The 17,281-nt window shown below is 45.7% G+C and overlaps 1 protein-coding gene across 1 annotated transcript in view; it reads left to right on the forward strand.

Moving 5' to 3' along the window:
• Positions 1-17,281, forward strand: part of PACC1 (proton activated chloride channel 1) — a 44,081-nt gene that overhangs the window by 16,949 nt on the left and 9,851 nt on the right. The window contains 6 exon segments of the mRNA XM_007988503.2: positions 4,324-4,533; positions 6,352-6,440; positions 6,442-6,504; positions 11,178-11,320; positions 13,530-13,674; positions 15,922-16,029. Coding sequence (XP_007986694.1) covers positions 4,324-4,533; positions 6,352-6,440; positions 6,442-6,504; positions 11,178-11,320; positions 13,530-13,674; positions 15,922-16,029 — 758 coding nt within the window.

A 17,281-nucleotide genomic window follows, 5' to 3' on the forward strand; every position in this document is an offset into this window, starting at 1 on the left:
TGTAGCACTTGGATCAGAGACCATCAGTCCTTCATTTGGTATCTCCCTGAAGCACCTAGTACAAAATCTTGCATGTAGAGTTGGTGCTTGATCTTGTATAAGTAAAGAATGAATTATTTCCTTGTCTTTACCAATCCAGGAGACTTGGATGGTTCTGTGCTGCGCCTGCTTTTGTGCTTTAAATAAAGTAAAATGAAATAATTATGAGCAGATACTCTTTTGTGTCTTTGTATTTGAAATCTGCTATCAAAGCATATGGTTGGGTTTTGTTGTTAATCCAGACTGACAGTCTCTGCTTTTTAATTGGATGGTTTAGTCCATTTACATTTGATGTAATTATTGATATGGCTGGATTTGACTACCATTTTGCTGTTTTCTGTTTGTCTTGCTGGGTTTTTTTGTTTGTTTCTCTGTTTTTTCTTTATTGCAAGTTATAAACCTTACAATATTGTTGAGTAGTTTCTGCTATAGGCAGTCTTAACCTTTTTTAAAGTAGCTTTTTGTTTTACTCACTTATTTAACATTTTCCTGCTCTTTACATCTGAGAGTTACCATCTAAGTGTCAATTTCTTTTAGCTTTCAGAATTATTGTTAGCATGCATTGTAGTGCAGGTCTGCTAGTGATGCATTCTCTCAGCCATTGTGTTTCAAAATATCTTTATTTCATCTTCATTTTTGAAGTTTTGCTGGTTAGAGAATTATACTGGTAGACGAAAAACTTTTTTTCTTTCAGCATTTGAAGATGTTCTGTTGTCTTCTGGCCTCCATTATTTCTGTTCAGAAATTGGTTGTCGTTAGTATCAGTGCACTATATGTAATATATATCTATGTATAGATATATAGATATATATTTTTTCCCTTACTGCCTTCAAGATTTTTCTCTTTTCTTTACATTAGCAGTTTGACTATGATTTGCCTCAGCAATTTTTTTTTTTATTATTTTTTTAAATTATCCTGGTTGGCATTTATTGAGCTTCTTGGATCTGTAAGTTGATGTCTTTTTACGGTTTTGGGCCATTGTTTTTTTCAGAATTTTTTTTTTTTTAGATAGAGTTTTGCTCTTGTTTCCCAGGCTGGAGTGCAATGGTGTGATCTCAACTCACTGCAACCTCCGCCTCCCACGTTCAAGCGATTCTCCTGCCTCAGCCTCCCAAGTAGCTGGGATTACAGGTGCATGCCACCATGCCCAGCTAATTTTTATATTTTTAGTAGAGACAGGGTTTCACCACGTTGACCAGGATGGTTTCGATCTCTTGACCTTGTGATCCACCTGCCTCAGCCTCCCACAGTGCTGGGATTACAGGGGTGAGCCACCGTGCCTGGCCTCAGATATTTTTTGTGACCTATTTTCTGTCTCCAGTTACATGTCATTACACTGCCAGATACTGTAACAGTTATCCAGGCTCCATTTGTTTTTTTTTTTTTTCCCTTCAATATTTTCTTCAGATTGGATAGTTTCTGTTGATTTAACTTCAAGTTCGCTGACTCTTTTTCTGTCATCTTTTGCTATTAAAATATACAGTGAACTTTTTACTTTATTTCTTGTCAGATCTGGAATTTCCATCTGGTTTTTAAATTTAATGAAACATTTTTACAGTGGTTAGATACACATAATGTAAAACTCATCATCTTACCCATTAAAATGTATATAGCTCAGTGATATTAAGCACATTCATATTGCTGTGCAACCATCACCACCATACATCTCCACAATGCTTTTTCATCCTGCAAAACTGAAATTCTATGTATTTGGCTGTTGTTATTAGTTTCTGTTTCTCTATTGATCTTGTCTTTATTCCTTATTCAGATATTTTCCTTTAAGTGCCATAAAGTTCCTCTCTGCTAAATTGCAACACTGGGTCATCTTGGTGTTGGTTTCTATAGATTGCTTTTTTCTTGAGTACAGGTCACATTTTCTTGTATCTTAGAATGTCTAGTGATTTTTGATTGAACACTGGACATTATGAATGATGTAGAGATTCTGGATTCTGTTATGATCTTCAGAAGGGTATTTTTTTTTCTTGGCATATAGTTAGTATGGCAAGATTTAAGCTCAGCTCTAAACTCCTATCTCCACTGCATTAGCCGTAGTTGAAATCTCCATGCAGTTCTTTCAATTTCCAGTTGTTACTTTTTGCTGGCCCCCTTGGGTTCTCCAGCCAAGGATCTGAACATATATTTAGTTGCCGATTTGGGAGTTTCACCCCCTACGTGGCTCCCTCCCTTTCAAGGTTTAGTCTGAACGTTCTGGCTGCCCTTCCAGCCCTGAACTTTGTCCCTGTCACTCTGAACCATGCCTTATAGGGATTGGCATGTATTCTTAGGCAAAAAGCTACAGATGTATAAATCTCACCAAGTAGAGTTGTTCTTTTTCAAGGGTAGCCTCTCTTTCAATTTCTGCCTGCTTTTGATCATTCTCCTAGTGCCTTCAAATAATTTAAAATATGTTGTCCAAAGTTTATAATTGTTTTCTGTGGAAGGGTGATGTGACACTGCTACTCTGTCACTGTTGGAAGCCAGATGCCAAGCAGATACCTTTTGGGGCCTATGTTCAGACGCTTCCCTTGTTCTCAGCCTTGTGCAAACCTGGGCTGTGGAGGAAATAGGGCTTCTTCTCAGGGAGCTCCATTTTCAGCTGAGGAGCAGAGAGGGCACGGGGAACCCTGTGGGAGTATCTTAGTCAGCTCGGACTGCTGTAACAAAATGCCACAGATGAGTGGCATAAACAATAGAAATTTATTTCTCACAGTTCTGGAAGCGAGAAGTCCAATATCAAGGTGCCAGCAGGGTTGATTTCTGGTGAGGCCTCTCTCTTTGGCTTGCAGACAGCTGCCTTCTCATTGTGTCCTCATATGAACTTTTTTCCTGTGTGCTTGTGCTCCTAGTGTCTCCTCCTCTTATAAGGATTCTGGTCCTATTGGATCAGGCCTCATCCTTATGGCCACATTTAACCTTAATTATATCCATGAAGGCCCTGTCTCTAAGTATAGTCACACTGAGGGTTAGGGCTTCAACCTGAATTTGAGGGTATACAGTTTTGCCCATAACAGAGATTAATCTAGCTTCTAGTCTCAGGATTTTGTGAGGGAGGTAGGGGAGACAGAGTTGTGTTGTACCAATGGCATCAGGACGTGTTTAATCAGTCACCATGTAAATGCAGAATGTTCCAGGCATAGCATGAAGGGCTAAGGATTCAGTTATGGATAAGACTGGCCCCATCCCTGCCCTCATGAAACTCACAGCCTAGGGGGAGAAAAGATGTATAGACATGACATTGCAGAGTGATGAAGTAGGGGACATTCAGGAAGAGGTGCCCAAATAAAGGTTAGGGGTCAGGAGAGGCTTTTTCAAGAAAATGTCTTTCTTTCTTTCTTTTTTTTTTTTTTTTTGAGACAGAGTTTCACTCTTGTTGCCCAGGCTAGAGTGCAATGGCACGATCTTGGCTCACTGCAACCTCCGCCTCCTGGGTTCAAGCGATTCTACTACCTCAGCCTCTTGAGTAGCTGGGATTACAGGCATGTGCCACCATGCTCAGCTAATTTTGTATTTTTAGTAGAGACGGGGTTTCACCGTGTTGGTCAGGTTGGTCTCGAACTCCTGACCTCAGGTGATCCACCCGCCTCGGCCTCCAAAGTGTTGGGATTACAGGCGTGAGCCATTGCGCCTGGCCTATCAAATGTCTTTCTAAATTAAAATGCTTCTGTGGAAGGATAGCATGACCAAGCTACTCTGTCACTGTTGGAAGCCAGATGCCAAGCAAAAAGCTTTCGGGGCTTAGGATGAGTGAGGTGTCAGCTGTGGAAGAAAAGAAAATCAAGCAGAGGGAATGGTAAATGTGAGAGGCTCCCGGGTTGAGCAGGGCATGCCAGAAGAACAGAAAGTCGATGAGGAGAGGTGGAGCTGGAGCTGGGAGAATTGGGGAAGTGGAGTGGTGAGGGATAAGGCCAGAGAGGTAGGCTGTTGGATTGTAACTGCCTATCTCTCTAGAGAGTAAACTCCTTTTTTCTGTTCTGTTTGTTTTTTGCTTGTTCTTTTAAAATTTTTATTATTTTTTTATCTTTTATCTTTTTTCTTTTGAGAGTAAACTCCTTAAAGACAATGAATAAGTCTCCTTCAGCTTGGTGTCCTCTGCCTGGCAGAGAAGCTGTGTAGTAAATGTTTACAGGTGCCCTTTGTTAGGATTTGTGGGGTGAGGTGGAAAGGTTGGGCGTGCAGGTGACCTCACCTCCTTGGTGAGGTAGGCAAGGGCCTGGAGGTTGCTGACCATCTCTGGCTGTACCTTGTCCCTGTGTCCTGGGTCACGTGGTGTTTTGTTGTTGTCAGGCCTGGACAGCGAGTCTGCCTCCAGCAGCATCCGCTTCAGCAAGGCCTGCCTGAAGAACGTCTTCTCGGTCCTGCTCATCTTCATCTACCTGCTGCTCATGGCTGTGGCCGTCTTCCTGGTCTACCAGACCATCACAGACTTTCGTGAGAAACTCAAGCACCCTGTCATGTCTGTGTCTTACAAGGAAGTGGATCGCTATGATGCCCCAGGTAGAGCCTGCCCCTGGGCCAGGCATCCGGGCCCCAGATCTAGGGTGTCGGCTGGCAGATACTCCCTGAGCTGCCATTGTATTTGTGGCACTATGGGCAGGGCAGAGGAGTCCAACCAAGCATAGTCTAGGTATAGCGTCTACACCCAAAGAGCTGCTGTTGGGAGTGTGGTACGTGCTGAGGAGAGAAATGAACAGAGCCTAGAGTAGCTATTGCAGGCTACTAGAGGGGTCAGGGAAAGCTTGGCAGAGAGGTAGGATTTGAGCTGGGCCTTGAAAAGCACATAGATGGGAAGAGAGTGTCTTTGGGATGGGGATCAGCAGAGCGAGGGGGTGTCTAGGGAGGCAGAGGGCTTCTCTGGAGAGGATGAGACTAACTTGGCTGGGGCCAGAGGGCAGGGATGAGGAGAAGCAGGAATCAAGGCTGGACTGTGGGGTGGGGAGGGTGATAGGGGAGGTGAGACCATTCAAGGTAGACAGGAACCCTGCCTGGAGAGGGACTCCCAGGCCACACTGGGTATACCTGTCCCACTGGGGTGTCTGGTCCCTGAGTGGGAGTCTGCTCTGCTACAGAGCAGGCTGTCTGCTCTGGGCTACAGGCTGGCACTGGATGCTCTGGGGGCTGTAGAGTAAATGAGGAGACATGAGCTGTGTGACTTTGGCCCTGTCTACCCAGTGTGTGCCACCTGCTCTGTCCACAGATGCCCCTGAGTGACCTGCGGGAGGGCCTGCTCACATGACAGAGTCAGAGTCCAGGTGCCCTCTCTCTGGGGCTTCCTGCCAGCCTCCAGCAGAGTCAGTTGTGCTGGTCATGGCTCCTCTGCCCATCTCTTCCTGTCTTGTGTTTGTCCCTCTTCTCTGTGTGTCTGCTTGAGTCTTCTTTATCTGTAGGTTTTACTTTCTCTGTCTGGTCTCTTAGTCTCTCTGAAGTCTGTCTCTGATACCGTGTGCTGCCGTCTTAGCATTGCCGCCCTTGAGGCTGGACAGCTACTGTCCGTAGAGGTGCCTGGGCTGGGAAGAGGGAGGGACTCTTGGGATGTGACTCGCACACTTGGGGCTCCCAGTCTAAGAGACAAAATGAGTTCCGAGGAATTCCACAGCTTAGAGCCTCCCAGCGATTCTGCAGGTGGGTGTTGGCCCAGAGGGATGGCACAGCGGAGCTGAGTCAAGAGACACTCCCTCGGAGGGTGTGGAGTGCGGCTCTGAGGGGGACCGGGTTTTGATGTGGGCATCAGGGTATTTGTGGCACTATGGGCAGGGCAGAGGAGTCCAACCAAGCATAGTCTAGGTATAGCGTCTACACCCAAAGAGCTGCTGTTGGGAGTGTGGTACGTGCTGAGGAGAGAAATGAACAGAGCCTAGAGTAGCTATTGCAGGCTACTAGAGGGGTCAGGGAAAGCTTGGCAGAGAGGTAGGATTTGAGCTGGGCCTTGAAAAGCACATAGATGGGAAGAGAGTGTCTTTGGGATGGGGATCAGCAGAGGAGGGGGGTGTCTAGGGAGGCAGAGGGCTTCTCTGGAGAGGATGAGACTAACTTGGCTGGGGCCAGAGGGCAGGGATGAGGAGAAGCAGGAGTCAATCCTGGCTGGATCCCAGGTTGGCCAGGGGCTTACTGAGGAGGGGCTTGTGCCCTCTGCTAGAGCGGGGCTTTCTGATGCCAGGGGATGTGGCTCCTTACCCTCTGAAACCCTTTTCTTCTCCCTTCCTTGTAGTCATCCAGGGAGTCCAGAGCATAGGTTGTTGGTAGATGTGAGATGATTTCAGGGATGTGGTCAGGACTGTGATTTCTGACACTTGCTTTTCCTGTTTGTGCCCCCAGGTATTGCCCTGTATCCCGGTCAGGCCCAGTTGCTCAGCTGTAAGCACCATTATGAGGTCATTCCTCCTCTGACAAGCCCTGGCCAGCCGGGGTGACATGAATTGCACCACCCAGAGGATCAACTACACGGACCCCTTCTCCAATCAGACTGTGGTAATTCCTGTCTGCCTGAGCTGGGTCTGGGCAGCTGCTCCGTTAGCCCCGCACCCCTTCTCCCACTCACTCAGTGTGGGGCCTTGGTCCCCAAGTAGACATGCGGCTGTGCCACGTGGACACTTGGCTGTGGTTGGCTCGTTTGCATTCAGGGAGGACAGTGAGGCCTCCAGCCTTTGCTGAGTAATGCTCAGGGATTCCTGACAGTGCGGTGAGACCCTGTCCCCGATGGAAGAATGACAGGGCTAAAGGGTGGGGCTGGTGGGATATAGCAAAGTGGGTCCCATACCTGACCGCTTGACAGAATTGCCAGAATACTTTTTGAAAATACAAATTTCCAGGTTCCATGTGAAGCCAACTGAATTATAATTCCTTAGGTGAGGCCTGGGAATCCGTAGTTTGAAATAAATATGCCAGCATAAAGGAGTGCCAGTATGGGGACAACAACTCCTGGGCCCTGGGCTGGCCGTGTTGTCATGTGCAACAGCACGGCTGGGAAGGATGACTAAGGGATGGGATTCGGAGTGCCCTGGAGGAATGGCACCGCACAGGGTTTCAAAGGCAGGGTAGGCGTTTTGTATTGATTTACATCTCATCTCCTTGCTTCAGAAAGGATTGAAAGGGGCTACAATTAAGTTTTCCAGATGAAATTGGGAAGGAAAGGTTTTCTAGGCAGAGGAAATTGCATCATGACCTAAAGGGAAGAGACGACATGTTGTACTTGTGCCTCTGGGCACAATTGCAGTTGGTGGGGAGATGTTTCATAGGGTCAGGAGCCCTGGAAGACTGATGGCTGATGAAGCTGTGGACAGAGTAATGGCCAGATGAGAAAAGAACATGTATCGTGCTGTAGCGCCACACTTGCTCCCTTGGGTAACAGGGAACTGTTAGTGGGTTTTAAGATGAAAGAATCGCACTAATATTTTTTTGTTAGTACGTGTGCGCTAGTCCCCCTCCTAAAATTCTGCCGAAATGATTCTGTAAGGAACGAGATAAAACAGACTAGAACATCAATAATAGCTTTGCACATAAAGAAAGGGTATCACCAGTGGACCAGACATTTTGAGGAACTGGTATAAAGTATAAAAAACAGCTTGGGCCAGATTGGTGGAGCAAACAAAATAGAGAAAAACCCCTAACCCAAAACAGATGCAGGAGAGACCTGCTGGAGAGGTACAAGCTTTCCTGCCAAACCCCCAGCTTGGAATCAGCACTGTTAGAAAGCAGGGTAGTCATCACTGGACTGCCTGTTGGCTGGGCCAGACACACCCTATACCCTCCCCAGGTATGCAGAGCCGCTGGGGATGGTTGCTTCTGGGTAAAAGACCCTGGAACCATTCTCTACAGAAGCTAAGGGAAGATTCTTTGCTTAGGCATAGGAAACAGCAGACTTCTACAATGGAAAAGGAGAAAGAACTAACGGAAATGACTCTTTCCAGAGTAAAACACACTGGCATACTCAGTGTGCTTCCACAGAGCATACTTAGCTTTCCCATGCAAGGGAGAGGCCTATTAGAGAAACAGAAGTTTACTACTTTGGAAGAAATCAAAACCCAGACCTATACTAGTCAACCTAATCCTTCATTCATAAATAAGAATGGAGAATTAATGGTCACTAGACATTTGCATGAAACCAATGACAGAAAAAGACCAAGATGAACAAATAGAATGGACTCTAGAATAGGGAAATGGAAGCTAATTAAAACAAAAAGGAAAACAACTTTTAAACAATTCCAATGTGGAGTTATATGTATAATAGAAGCTCTCTGTCTGGATTCCCAACTCCCTTCATCCCTCTGTAAAACACGCTAATGAACACTCGTGGCTGCTTCCGGCCCACCAAGTGCCTGTTCTCTGGATGCCCTCTTCTCCTCCCCCAGTTGAAGGGTACGCTTACGAGGAGTTAGTGAGGGTCAATTCCAAACCCGTGTAGGCCAGTTGCACTTGTTACAATAGTTGCATGATTTGACTAAATAGTGTAAAAACCCTTGAAATAAGGGCACAAAGAGAGAGTTGTTTTTATGGAAATGAAGTTGAATACAGCTACTAGCCCCCGGCTCTGAGTGATGGTTCGTCTCCTCCATCAATTCCTTGAAGTCCACAAGCTATAAACAGAGAAGTTATCTCCTCCCTATCCACCAAGTTTCCTACCCAAACCAGCATATAGCAGTGGAGGAAGAACACGATGAGAGCAGTAGAGCTCCCGTTTGTAAAAGGACGAAGGGGAAGGGCCCGCAGCTCTGCTCTGCAGCAGTGCTGGAACCCTGCGGGGTGGGACCGGTGAGATGCCTTCTTGGCGTGAAGTAAGCTCCTTGGTTTGAACCTGTTGCTGCCCTCAGAAAGAGACTCCTATGTGCTCTGGCCTTGTCCCTGGAACTTCTGCCTTGGTGGTAATGCTCTGTGGCCATATCTGAAGTGGATATTAGAAAATACGCCCTCCCTGGTGGCTGCACAGCTTGTGCCACTCACTTCCTGATTGTGTGAGCGGCTTTAGGGCTAAACAATCACAAACTGGGAGGGTGGCTTCTTACCCGCCTCCTCCTCCCATTGCCTTTGTTTGCAGTGAGATTTCAGAAACATGTAGGCTTCTGGCTGTTCGCATCTAATCAAGTCCATGTGAAAGTGACCCTAGTTGAGGGTCTCATCCTGTTATATTTGTAAAATCTTCGGAATTTTGTGATTTTCTGGTGCTTTCTTTCATTCTCTCAATTTAATGGTAGTTATTTTTTACCAAATGCTCTGTCCGGCACAATAAGGTTTGCCACCTTTCCAGCCTGCAGGATCCTTATCTATTTCCTTACTGCCCGCCATTTTCCCACCGCCCAAATGTTTGGCTGATGCCTCATTTTTAGATTTTTTTGTAACCATGAAACATTCCAGTGTCAGTTAACAAATTGTGTATTAGTCAGAGTATAAGCTAAGCTACCGAATAAAAACAAAACCTGCAAATACGGTGGCTGAGATGAGGGAGAAGTCTCCTCCTCTCTTTGAGAACAGTCCTGGCATGCAGGCTGTGTGGCATAGTGGCCAGTGCTGCCTCATAGGATGGTCCAGCCATGACTTTTGTCTTGTCACTGTGCTGTCCCCTGGGCATTGTTCTGGTCCATGTGGGCAGTGTGTGTGTGTGTGTGTGTGTGTGCGCGCGCGCGCACATGCCCAAGCCTGGGAAGGTGAGAAGTGGAGGGCAAGCAGTTCCCTTTTTAGGAAATGGCATGGAGTTGAATGAGTCCCCTTTTCTTCCACACGTTAGGAACTTCATCACATGGCTACATTTGAGGGCAGAGATGAGGCTCCAGCAGGGGGAGTGGATTCTGCTGAAACCTGTGTTGGGAAAGCCGTTCTAGTACTAAAGGAAGAAATGGATAATAGAAACCAGGGACAGTGCTCTCTGTTGCATACTGAAAACGAAATGGCACAGAAAGGTTGAAAAATAAGTAAGATGGACAAAGCTGTCTTTGGAAAATGCAACGAAGACCAGAAGTGGCAATATTAATAGTCAGTGTGGAATTCCATATAAGTTGATGTAAAAGACATTTTTTTCTAAAGTTAATCTACAAATTCAGTTTCCATCACAGTTAAAAGTCCCAATGGATATTTTTTGTGGAACTAAGCAAGCTAGTTTTAAAGCTTACTTAGGGGAACACGTGTTCAAAAATAACCAAGACAAGTTTGGGGATGGGGAAGACTAGTGGGGAGGGCACCGGCCCAGATCTGGGAACAGGGGAAAACCACAGGAATCAAAGCAGCATAGTACTGGACAGAGACAGACAAATGTGTGGGCTCTGTTAGGGCCGGGAGCAGACACAGATGTTGGTTCTATATTGAATTTAGTATAGGATAAAGCAGGGAGGGGAAGAGGCTTTAAAACCTGTCTCTATGCGTTGTTTGGGAAGTAGAAGTTAGAGCCCTATTTCACACTATATGCAGAGCTTAAAGCCAGATATATAAAGTATATAAATGTAAAAAAGGTTAAAAAATGCTATAAAGAAATAGAGGAGAATATTGATATAATTTTGGCTTTCCTCAGCAAGCAAAACCCAAAGCCATAAAGAAAAGGTTTCTTTATGGTTTATAGGTTTGTAAGTTTCCCTATAGTGCCTTCCCTACCAGTCTTCCCCATCCCCAAACTTGTCTTGGTTATTTTTGAACATGTGTTCTTCTAAGTATGCTTTAAAACTAGCTTGCTTAGTTCCACAAAAAAAATTCATTGGGACTTATAACTGTGATGGAAACTGAATTTATAGATTAACTTTAGAAAAAAAGGTTCATAGGTTTCACTACATTAAATTTAAAGTTTCCATAGGACAAGTGACATTGGAAACAAAGTTAAAAGAAAAATGACAGACTGGAAGAAAAGATTGGCACACGTAACAGATGAAAGTGAACATCTTTGCTAAATTAAGGGCTTCCGTAACTCAACCAATGAGAAAAGTGGACAGAGAATGAGCTGCATTCAGCTCTGGTCAGGCATTGTGTGGGGGAAGCTCCCCAGGAATGAGCATGAGTCCCAGCCCGGGCCTGTTCTCGCCTGAACAGGAGGGTCTGGCTAGTGGTCCCTTTGGAGACCACTGGGCGAGGAGCTATGGGTTTTCCAGTCAGTGCTTCTGCCCTCAGACCCAGAGGCCTCTGTGTGCTCTCCCAGGACTGAGACTCTGTCCTTTGTCTCTCTGCAGAAATCTGCCCTGATTGTCCAGGGGCCCCGGGAAGTGAAAAAGCGGGAGCTGGTCTTCCTCCAGTTCCGCCTGAACAAGAGTAGTGAGGACTTCAGCGCCATTGATTACCTCCTCTTCTCTTCTTTCCAGGAGTTCCTGCAAAGGTGGCCTTTTAGAGTTCACAGTGGGCTTACTGTCTACTTTTTATCTCATTCCAGCCATGTACATCCCTGGGCTAGAGATGGAGGGCTGAGGGCAGGGAAGGGAAGGGACATTCCCAGATGACCCATTGGCCCAGGAAGGGACCTCATGAGCTCAGCCGATCCACTCAACATCTTATCACAAAGTTAAGCGAAGCTGGTGTGGAGGAGCACGCTGGCTGTCCCTGCACATAGTGCTGACTGGTTCTGGAGAGATCATTTGGTCTCGCCATTGCCTGGGGCTGCTGAGGAGTAGGGGAAGTTACCTTTGATTTGTAAGTCCTCTTGAGGGCAAGTTCTTATGTGTTTCTTTGGTTCCACTCCCCACCCCTCCAGTGTGCACAGGACCCACGTCTTGCCCCTAGGGCTCAGTGTGTGTTTGCCTGAAATACAGTTGGCCCTTGAACAACTTGGGGTTTGGGGTGACCAAACTTAACCACTCCTGCCTGTGCAGCCAAAAATTTGTGGATAACTTTTGACTCCCCCAAAACTTAACTACTAACAGCCCACTATTGACAGAAGCCTTACCAATAACATAAACCACACATATTTTGTGGTTATATGTATCATAGACTATATTCTTATAAAGTAAACTAGAGAAAAGAAAATGTTATTAAGAAAATCATGGCCAGGTGTGGTGGCTCACACCTGTAATCCTAGCACTTTGGGAGGCCGAGGTGGGCGGATCACAGGGTCAGGAGATCGAGACCATCCTGGCTAACATGGTGAAACCCCATCTCTACTAAAAATACAAAAAATTAGCTGGGTGTGGTAGCATGCACCCATAGTCCCAGCTACTCAGGAGGCTGAGGCAGGAGAATCGATTGAACCCAGGAGGCAGAGGTTGCAGTGAGCCTAGATTGCGCCACTGCACTCCAGCCTGGGCAACAGAGTGAGACTCCATCTCAAAAAAATAAATAAATAAATAAATAAATAAAAATAAGGAAGAGAAAATATACTTACTATTCATTAAGTGGAAGTGATCATTGTAAAGGCCTTAATCCTCGTCGCCTTCATGTTGAGTGGGCTGAGGAGGACGGGAGTTGGTCTTGCTGTTTCAGGAGTGGCGGAGGCGGAAGAAAATACATGTGTGAATGGACCCGCCCAGCTCAAACCTGTGTTGTTTAAGGGTCTACTGCATCTCTAGTATGATGATGGAAGCTCCGCCACCTCTCTTAGTCTTTGATTTACAGTAATGAATGTCCCCTGACCATCAGAAAGTTCCTGTCTGCTCCACACACACTGCTTTGGGGTCACACCGTGGAGCCTAGAGGGCAGGAGAATTTTCTTCATGTGCCTGAGCTGAGAGAGACTCAGTTCCTGGTCCTGCTGAGCACAGAGGCTCCATTCAGAGCAAGCGGGGAGGCAGCTACCAAGGCAGGGAGGCTGCTCCCCAGCTGGACATGCAGCGAGCTGCCTCCATTCCACACCACTACTGCTTTGTTCTTCCACCCCAGAGCCTCTGCCTTAGCATTTTTCCCCCTTTCTGCCACCTAGAATTCCTCCCTTCCCTGCTTCAAGCTGGCCATCTTGCCTTCCTCCTGGAAGACTTTCCCCGGGATCCCGCCCCCACTCCACACTCCTTTTGTGAGCTTCCTCAGGACGCTGCTGCAGTTTTTACTTGTTTTTATGTTCGCTTTGATTTTGCTGCATCTGCACTGTCTTGGGGCTGATGCTGTAGGTGTCCCACCTGCCTGAGAGCTCCCCAAGGAACCCTCTTCCCCTCTTTGGGCTTTCCAGAGGGAGCTGACAGGCCAGTGAGGGCTTCCTCAGGCTCTGCTCAAGTCCAGAGTTCTCTGAGGAGCCGTGAGCGCCATGTTCTGAGGAGCTTCTGCCAACTTCATTGCCGACAGCTTTGGTAGCAGTAGATAGGAATGATGGGAGGAGGGAGGAGGATTTCTCCCATTGGGAGCTTCAGGGATCATGTTCCTGCCTTGAGGCCAGTGACAACTCCCCCCCTCCATTTGGAAACCAAACGGAGAGAAAACTGGGATGGGCCTTGCTTTTGCTGGTGACTGACAGCCCTGCTGAGGCAACCACAGTTTGGAGAGGAGGCAGGGAGTGGGCAGCATCCTGGTTGTGCCAGCAAGGAAACCAGCTTGCAGTGGGGGCTTCGACTCCTGCTGCCAGACCCGGATTGACGTGAATCTTCCTTCTCCTTCCTTCCTCCAAGCCCAAACAGGGTAGGCTTCATGCAGGCCTGTGAGAGTGCCTATTCCAGCTGGAAGTTCTCTGGGGGCTTCCGCACCTGGGTCAAGATGTCACTGGTGAAGACCAAGGAGGAGGATGGGCGGGAAGCAGTGGAGTTCCGGCAGGAGGTAGGTGGCTCTGGGTTTGCTCGAAACTGCTGGTGACTTTTCCACATTCAAGTCTGAGGTGGAGGGAAGCTTTGCAGAGAAGGGTCCTTTGAGCAGGGCCTTAAGGGTGAGTAGGCCTTGGTCAGGATGAGAAGGGACCCCCATGGAGGGCTTCATACGCTGTGCCAGAGAGTCTGTGTGTGCTTCTGCAGACAGCGCACATACCGGCCAGTCCTCACAGAATGCATGTGTGGGGCAGAGATCACTGCGGCTTGCAGAGAGGTCAGTAACTCATCCAGTCGTGTCTGATGTCCTGTATCTAGCAGCACTGTGAGGGGCTGGCAGTGGCATAGCAGATTGATTATTTGCAGGGAAGAGAGACTAGACACAGTAGTCCCAAGTGTGCATGTTGATCCTTTTCCTAAGGTCCTCTTCAGCTCTCATGGGTGTCACAGCAAGAGATGCCAGCTGTATCTCCTGGCTGCTAGGCCAGTGGACTGAAAGCTTTTTGATCAGATTTCCCATTAGTAAAGACTTTTTGAGCATATACTCCATATACATACAACTTTGCAGGTGATATAACATACTATTATTGTCCTAATGTTATATACATTTTAAACATTCAAAAACAGAAATGTTAAAAGGATGAGATAAAAATAAATACTAACAAAGCTAGTCTTTTCCTCCTGTATCCCAGTGGCTCATGATGCTCATTTGGAGCAGAAGGACACACTCCAGCCAACTAGGCTGTCACTGGCCAGAAGTCAGGCAGGAGGGGACTGTCTTGGATTAGTGGTAAACAGGGTCCTTTCATGAGCCCTAGCTCCTCAAACTAGTCCAGGCTGGATACTTGGAAGAGGCTCAAAGCCAGTTTTTTTTCGAGGAAGCAAGGCTATTTTTCCTGCCTTGGGAAGTGACAATCCCTCCCGGTGATTGGACCTTACAGTATTCCTGTTTTGTAAGATAACTGTCATCTCCCAGATTTTTACATCCAAATTTGCTCCAAGAAATTCAAGTCCTTTCTTATTTGGCCCCACAACAGTTCTGAGGAAGGAGACTGTGTTCACTTACCTAAGTTCAACCCCACCTACCCTGGCTCTTCTGGTAGCTCCCACTGTGATCCAAAACCAAAGGGTGAAAACCCCAGTGAACCTTTACATTTAAGAAATTTTAGTGTCTTTTATTACTCTCTAAATTGGAAGTCTTTTGTTGGTGTTATGAGCTCCTTTGAACACAACTAACTAATGTGTTTTAAAATCACATTTTAGAGTTTAGAATGCTCTCACATAGGCATGCCCCGTACTGTAGTGACGTAGGCATTTTGTTCACCTTTGCGGGTGGCAAAGCTGAGGCTCAGCTTCGATATGGATCCGAGCCTCTGGGTGGAGCTGGTTTCTGCCTTTGCTACCTGTCTGCTCTCCATTACGCCACACAGCCTCTTTAGTAATTGACTACCAGATCTCACCAAGCACATCTACTGAGTATTTACAGGGAATGCTTAGCTGTGTGGATCTCTGCAGCTGTGCTTTGTCCCTGTAAACTTGAAGGGTTGAAACAAGGGTTGTAAGTTCAGACAAATACTTGGTCTGAAAACCAAGTATTTTGAAATTTGGGATTTTTATTGCTTTTAATTGTGAGTCTTACATGGTAGTTTGAATATGGTTTATTTTATTTTTTTTTTTTGGAGACAGAGTCTTGCTCTGTCCCCCAGGCTGGAGTGCAGTGGCCCGATTTTGGCTTACTGCAACCTCTGCCTCCCAGGTTCAAGCGATTCTCCTGTCTCAGCCTCCTGAGTAGCTGGGATTACAGGCGCCCACCACTACGCCCGGCTAATTTTTGTATTTTCAGTAGAGACGGGGCTTAACCATGTTGGCCAGGCTGGTCTCAAACTTCTGACCTCAGGTGATCTGCCCAGCTCAGCCTCCCAAAGTGCTGGGATTACAGACATGAGCCAACATGCCTGGCCTGAATATGGTTTAATTGTGAGTACAGACACCTAGTGACAAATTTCAGTGATAATCCCAAACACCTATTGTACATCACAGATCCCATTTCCCCAGAGAACTGTGGAAACCAAGGTAAAGTCTTGGCTCTGCTACCAGTGTCAGGATCTTGTATATATGAGATTTTTGCCACTCTGTCTCCAAAAGATAGTGTGAGGAGAACCACAGTCTATGATCCCCTGCCTACTCTCTCTCCTTTCCCTGGACACAGGCAAGGGAAGGGCACACAGAGGTGGTAACACTGCTTTCTCTCCTCCATATCTAGACAAGTGTGGTTAACTACATTGACCAGAGGCCAGCTGCTGAAAAAAGTGCTCAGTTGTTTTTTGTGGTCTTTGAATGGAAAGATCCTTTCATCCAGAAAGTCCAAGATGTGAGTATTATTTAAGATTATGATAGCAAAACTCCTGCCCTGAAGCATTTTGGCTCATTCTTGTAGACTGATAAGTCTACCTACCTGTCCTCATCTTTTTTCATAGCACAAATGGCTTGTAATTTATATGTATGGCATCAGTGTTACGTATTCTTTGTGTTTGGTCTTGTCTTCATCACTAGACTTTCTCTGTAAAGGAGGGGGACTTTAATTTTGCTCATCATAGTTTATCTGGGATATAGTGGAGTGCTTAGCGCAGAGTAGCTGCTTAGTAGTAATGTTCATTGAATAAATTGAGTAGAAAGCATTAAGCTGCTACTATACAGGTTACTGCAGTTGCAAGTTATTCTTTTTCTTAATGGTTCTCTGTAGGATAAATACTACTTGTAAGAACAGAATGGTACAAATAATTAACAAAGCATTAATTAATGCCATATTTTTAAAAAATTGATAAATGTACATATTTATGTGGTACATGTAATATTTTGATAGATGCATACAAAGTCTAATGATCAAAAATCAGGGTAGTTGGGTTACCCATCTTCTCAAACATTTTTAATTTCCTTGCATTGGGAACATTCTTCTAGCTATTTTGAAATATGTAATACATTCTTGTTAACTATAATTGCTCTACTGTACTGTCATGTCGTCTGTCTTACTGTATTTTTGTACCTATTAACCAATTGCTCTTCATCTCTGCTTCCCCCAACCCCTCCCAGCCTCTGGTAACCACCATTTTACTCACTACCTCCATGGGACTCACTTTTTTTAGCTCCCACATGAGTGAGAACGTGTGATATTTGTTTTTCTGTGCCTGGCTTATTTCACGTAACATAATGTTCTCCAGTTTCGTTCGTGTTGCTGCAAATGACAGGATTTCATTATTTAATGACTGAAGAATATTCCATTGTGTATATATACCACATTTTCCTTATCCATTCATCCTAAGTGTTGATGGACACTTGAGTTGATTCCATATCTTGGCTGTTGCGAATAGTGCTACAGTAAACATGGGAGTGTGGACATCTCTTTGATACACTGATTTTCTTTCTTTCTTTTTTTCTTTTCTTTTTTGATTTCCTTTCTTTTGGATATGCACCCAGCAATGAGATTGCTGGATCATATGGTAGTTCTAGTTTTAGCTTTTTAAGGAACCTCCATACTGTTTTTTCATAGTGACTTTAATAATGTAAATTATTACATTAGTCATAATGTAAATTATTACATTAGTCATAATGTAAATTATTACATT

The sequence above is a fragment of the Chlorocebus sabaeus genome, chromosome 25 (genome assembly GCF_047675955.1).
Source record: "Chlorocebus sabaeus isolate Y175 chromosome 25, mChlSab1.0.hap1, whole genome shotgun sequence".
NCBI classification, from domain to species: domain Eukaryota; kingdom Metazoa; phylum Chordata; class Mammalia; order Primates; family Cercopithecidae; genus Chlorocebus; species Chlorocebus sabaeus.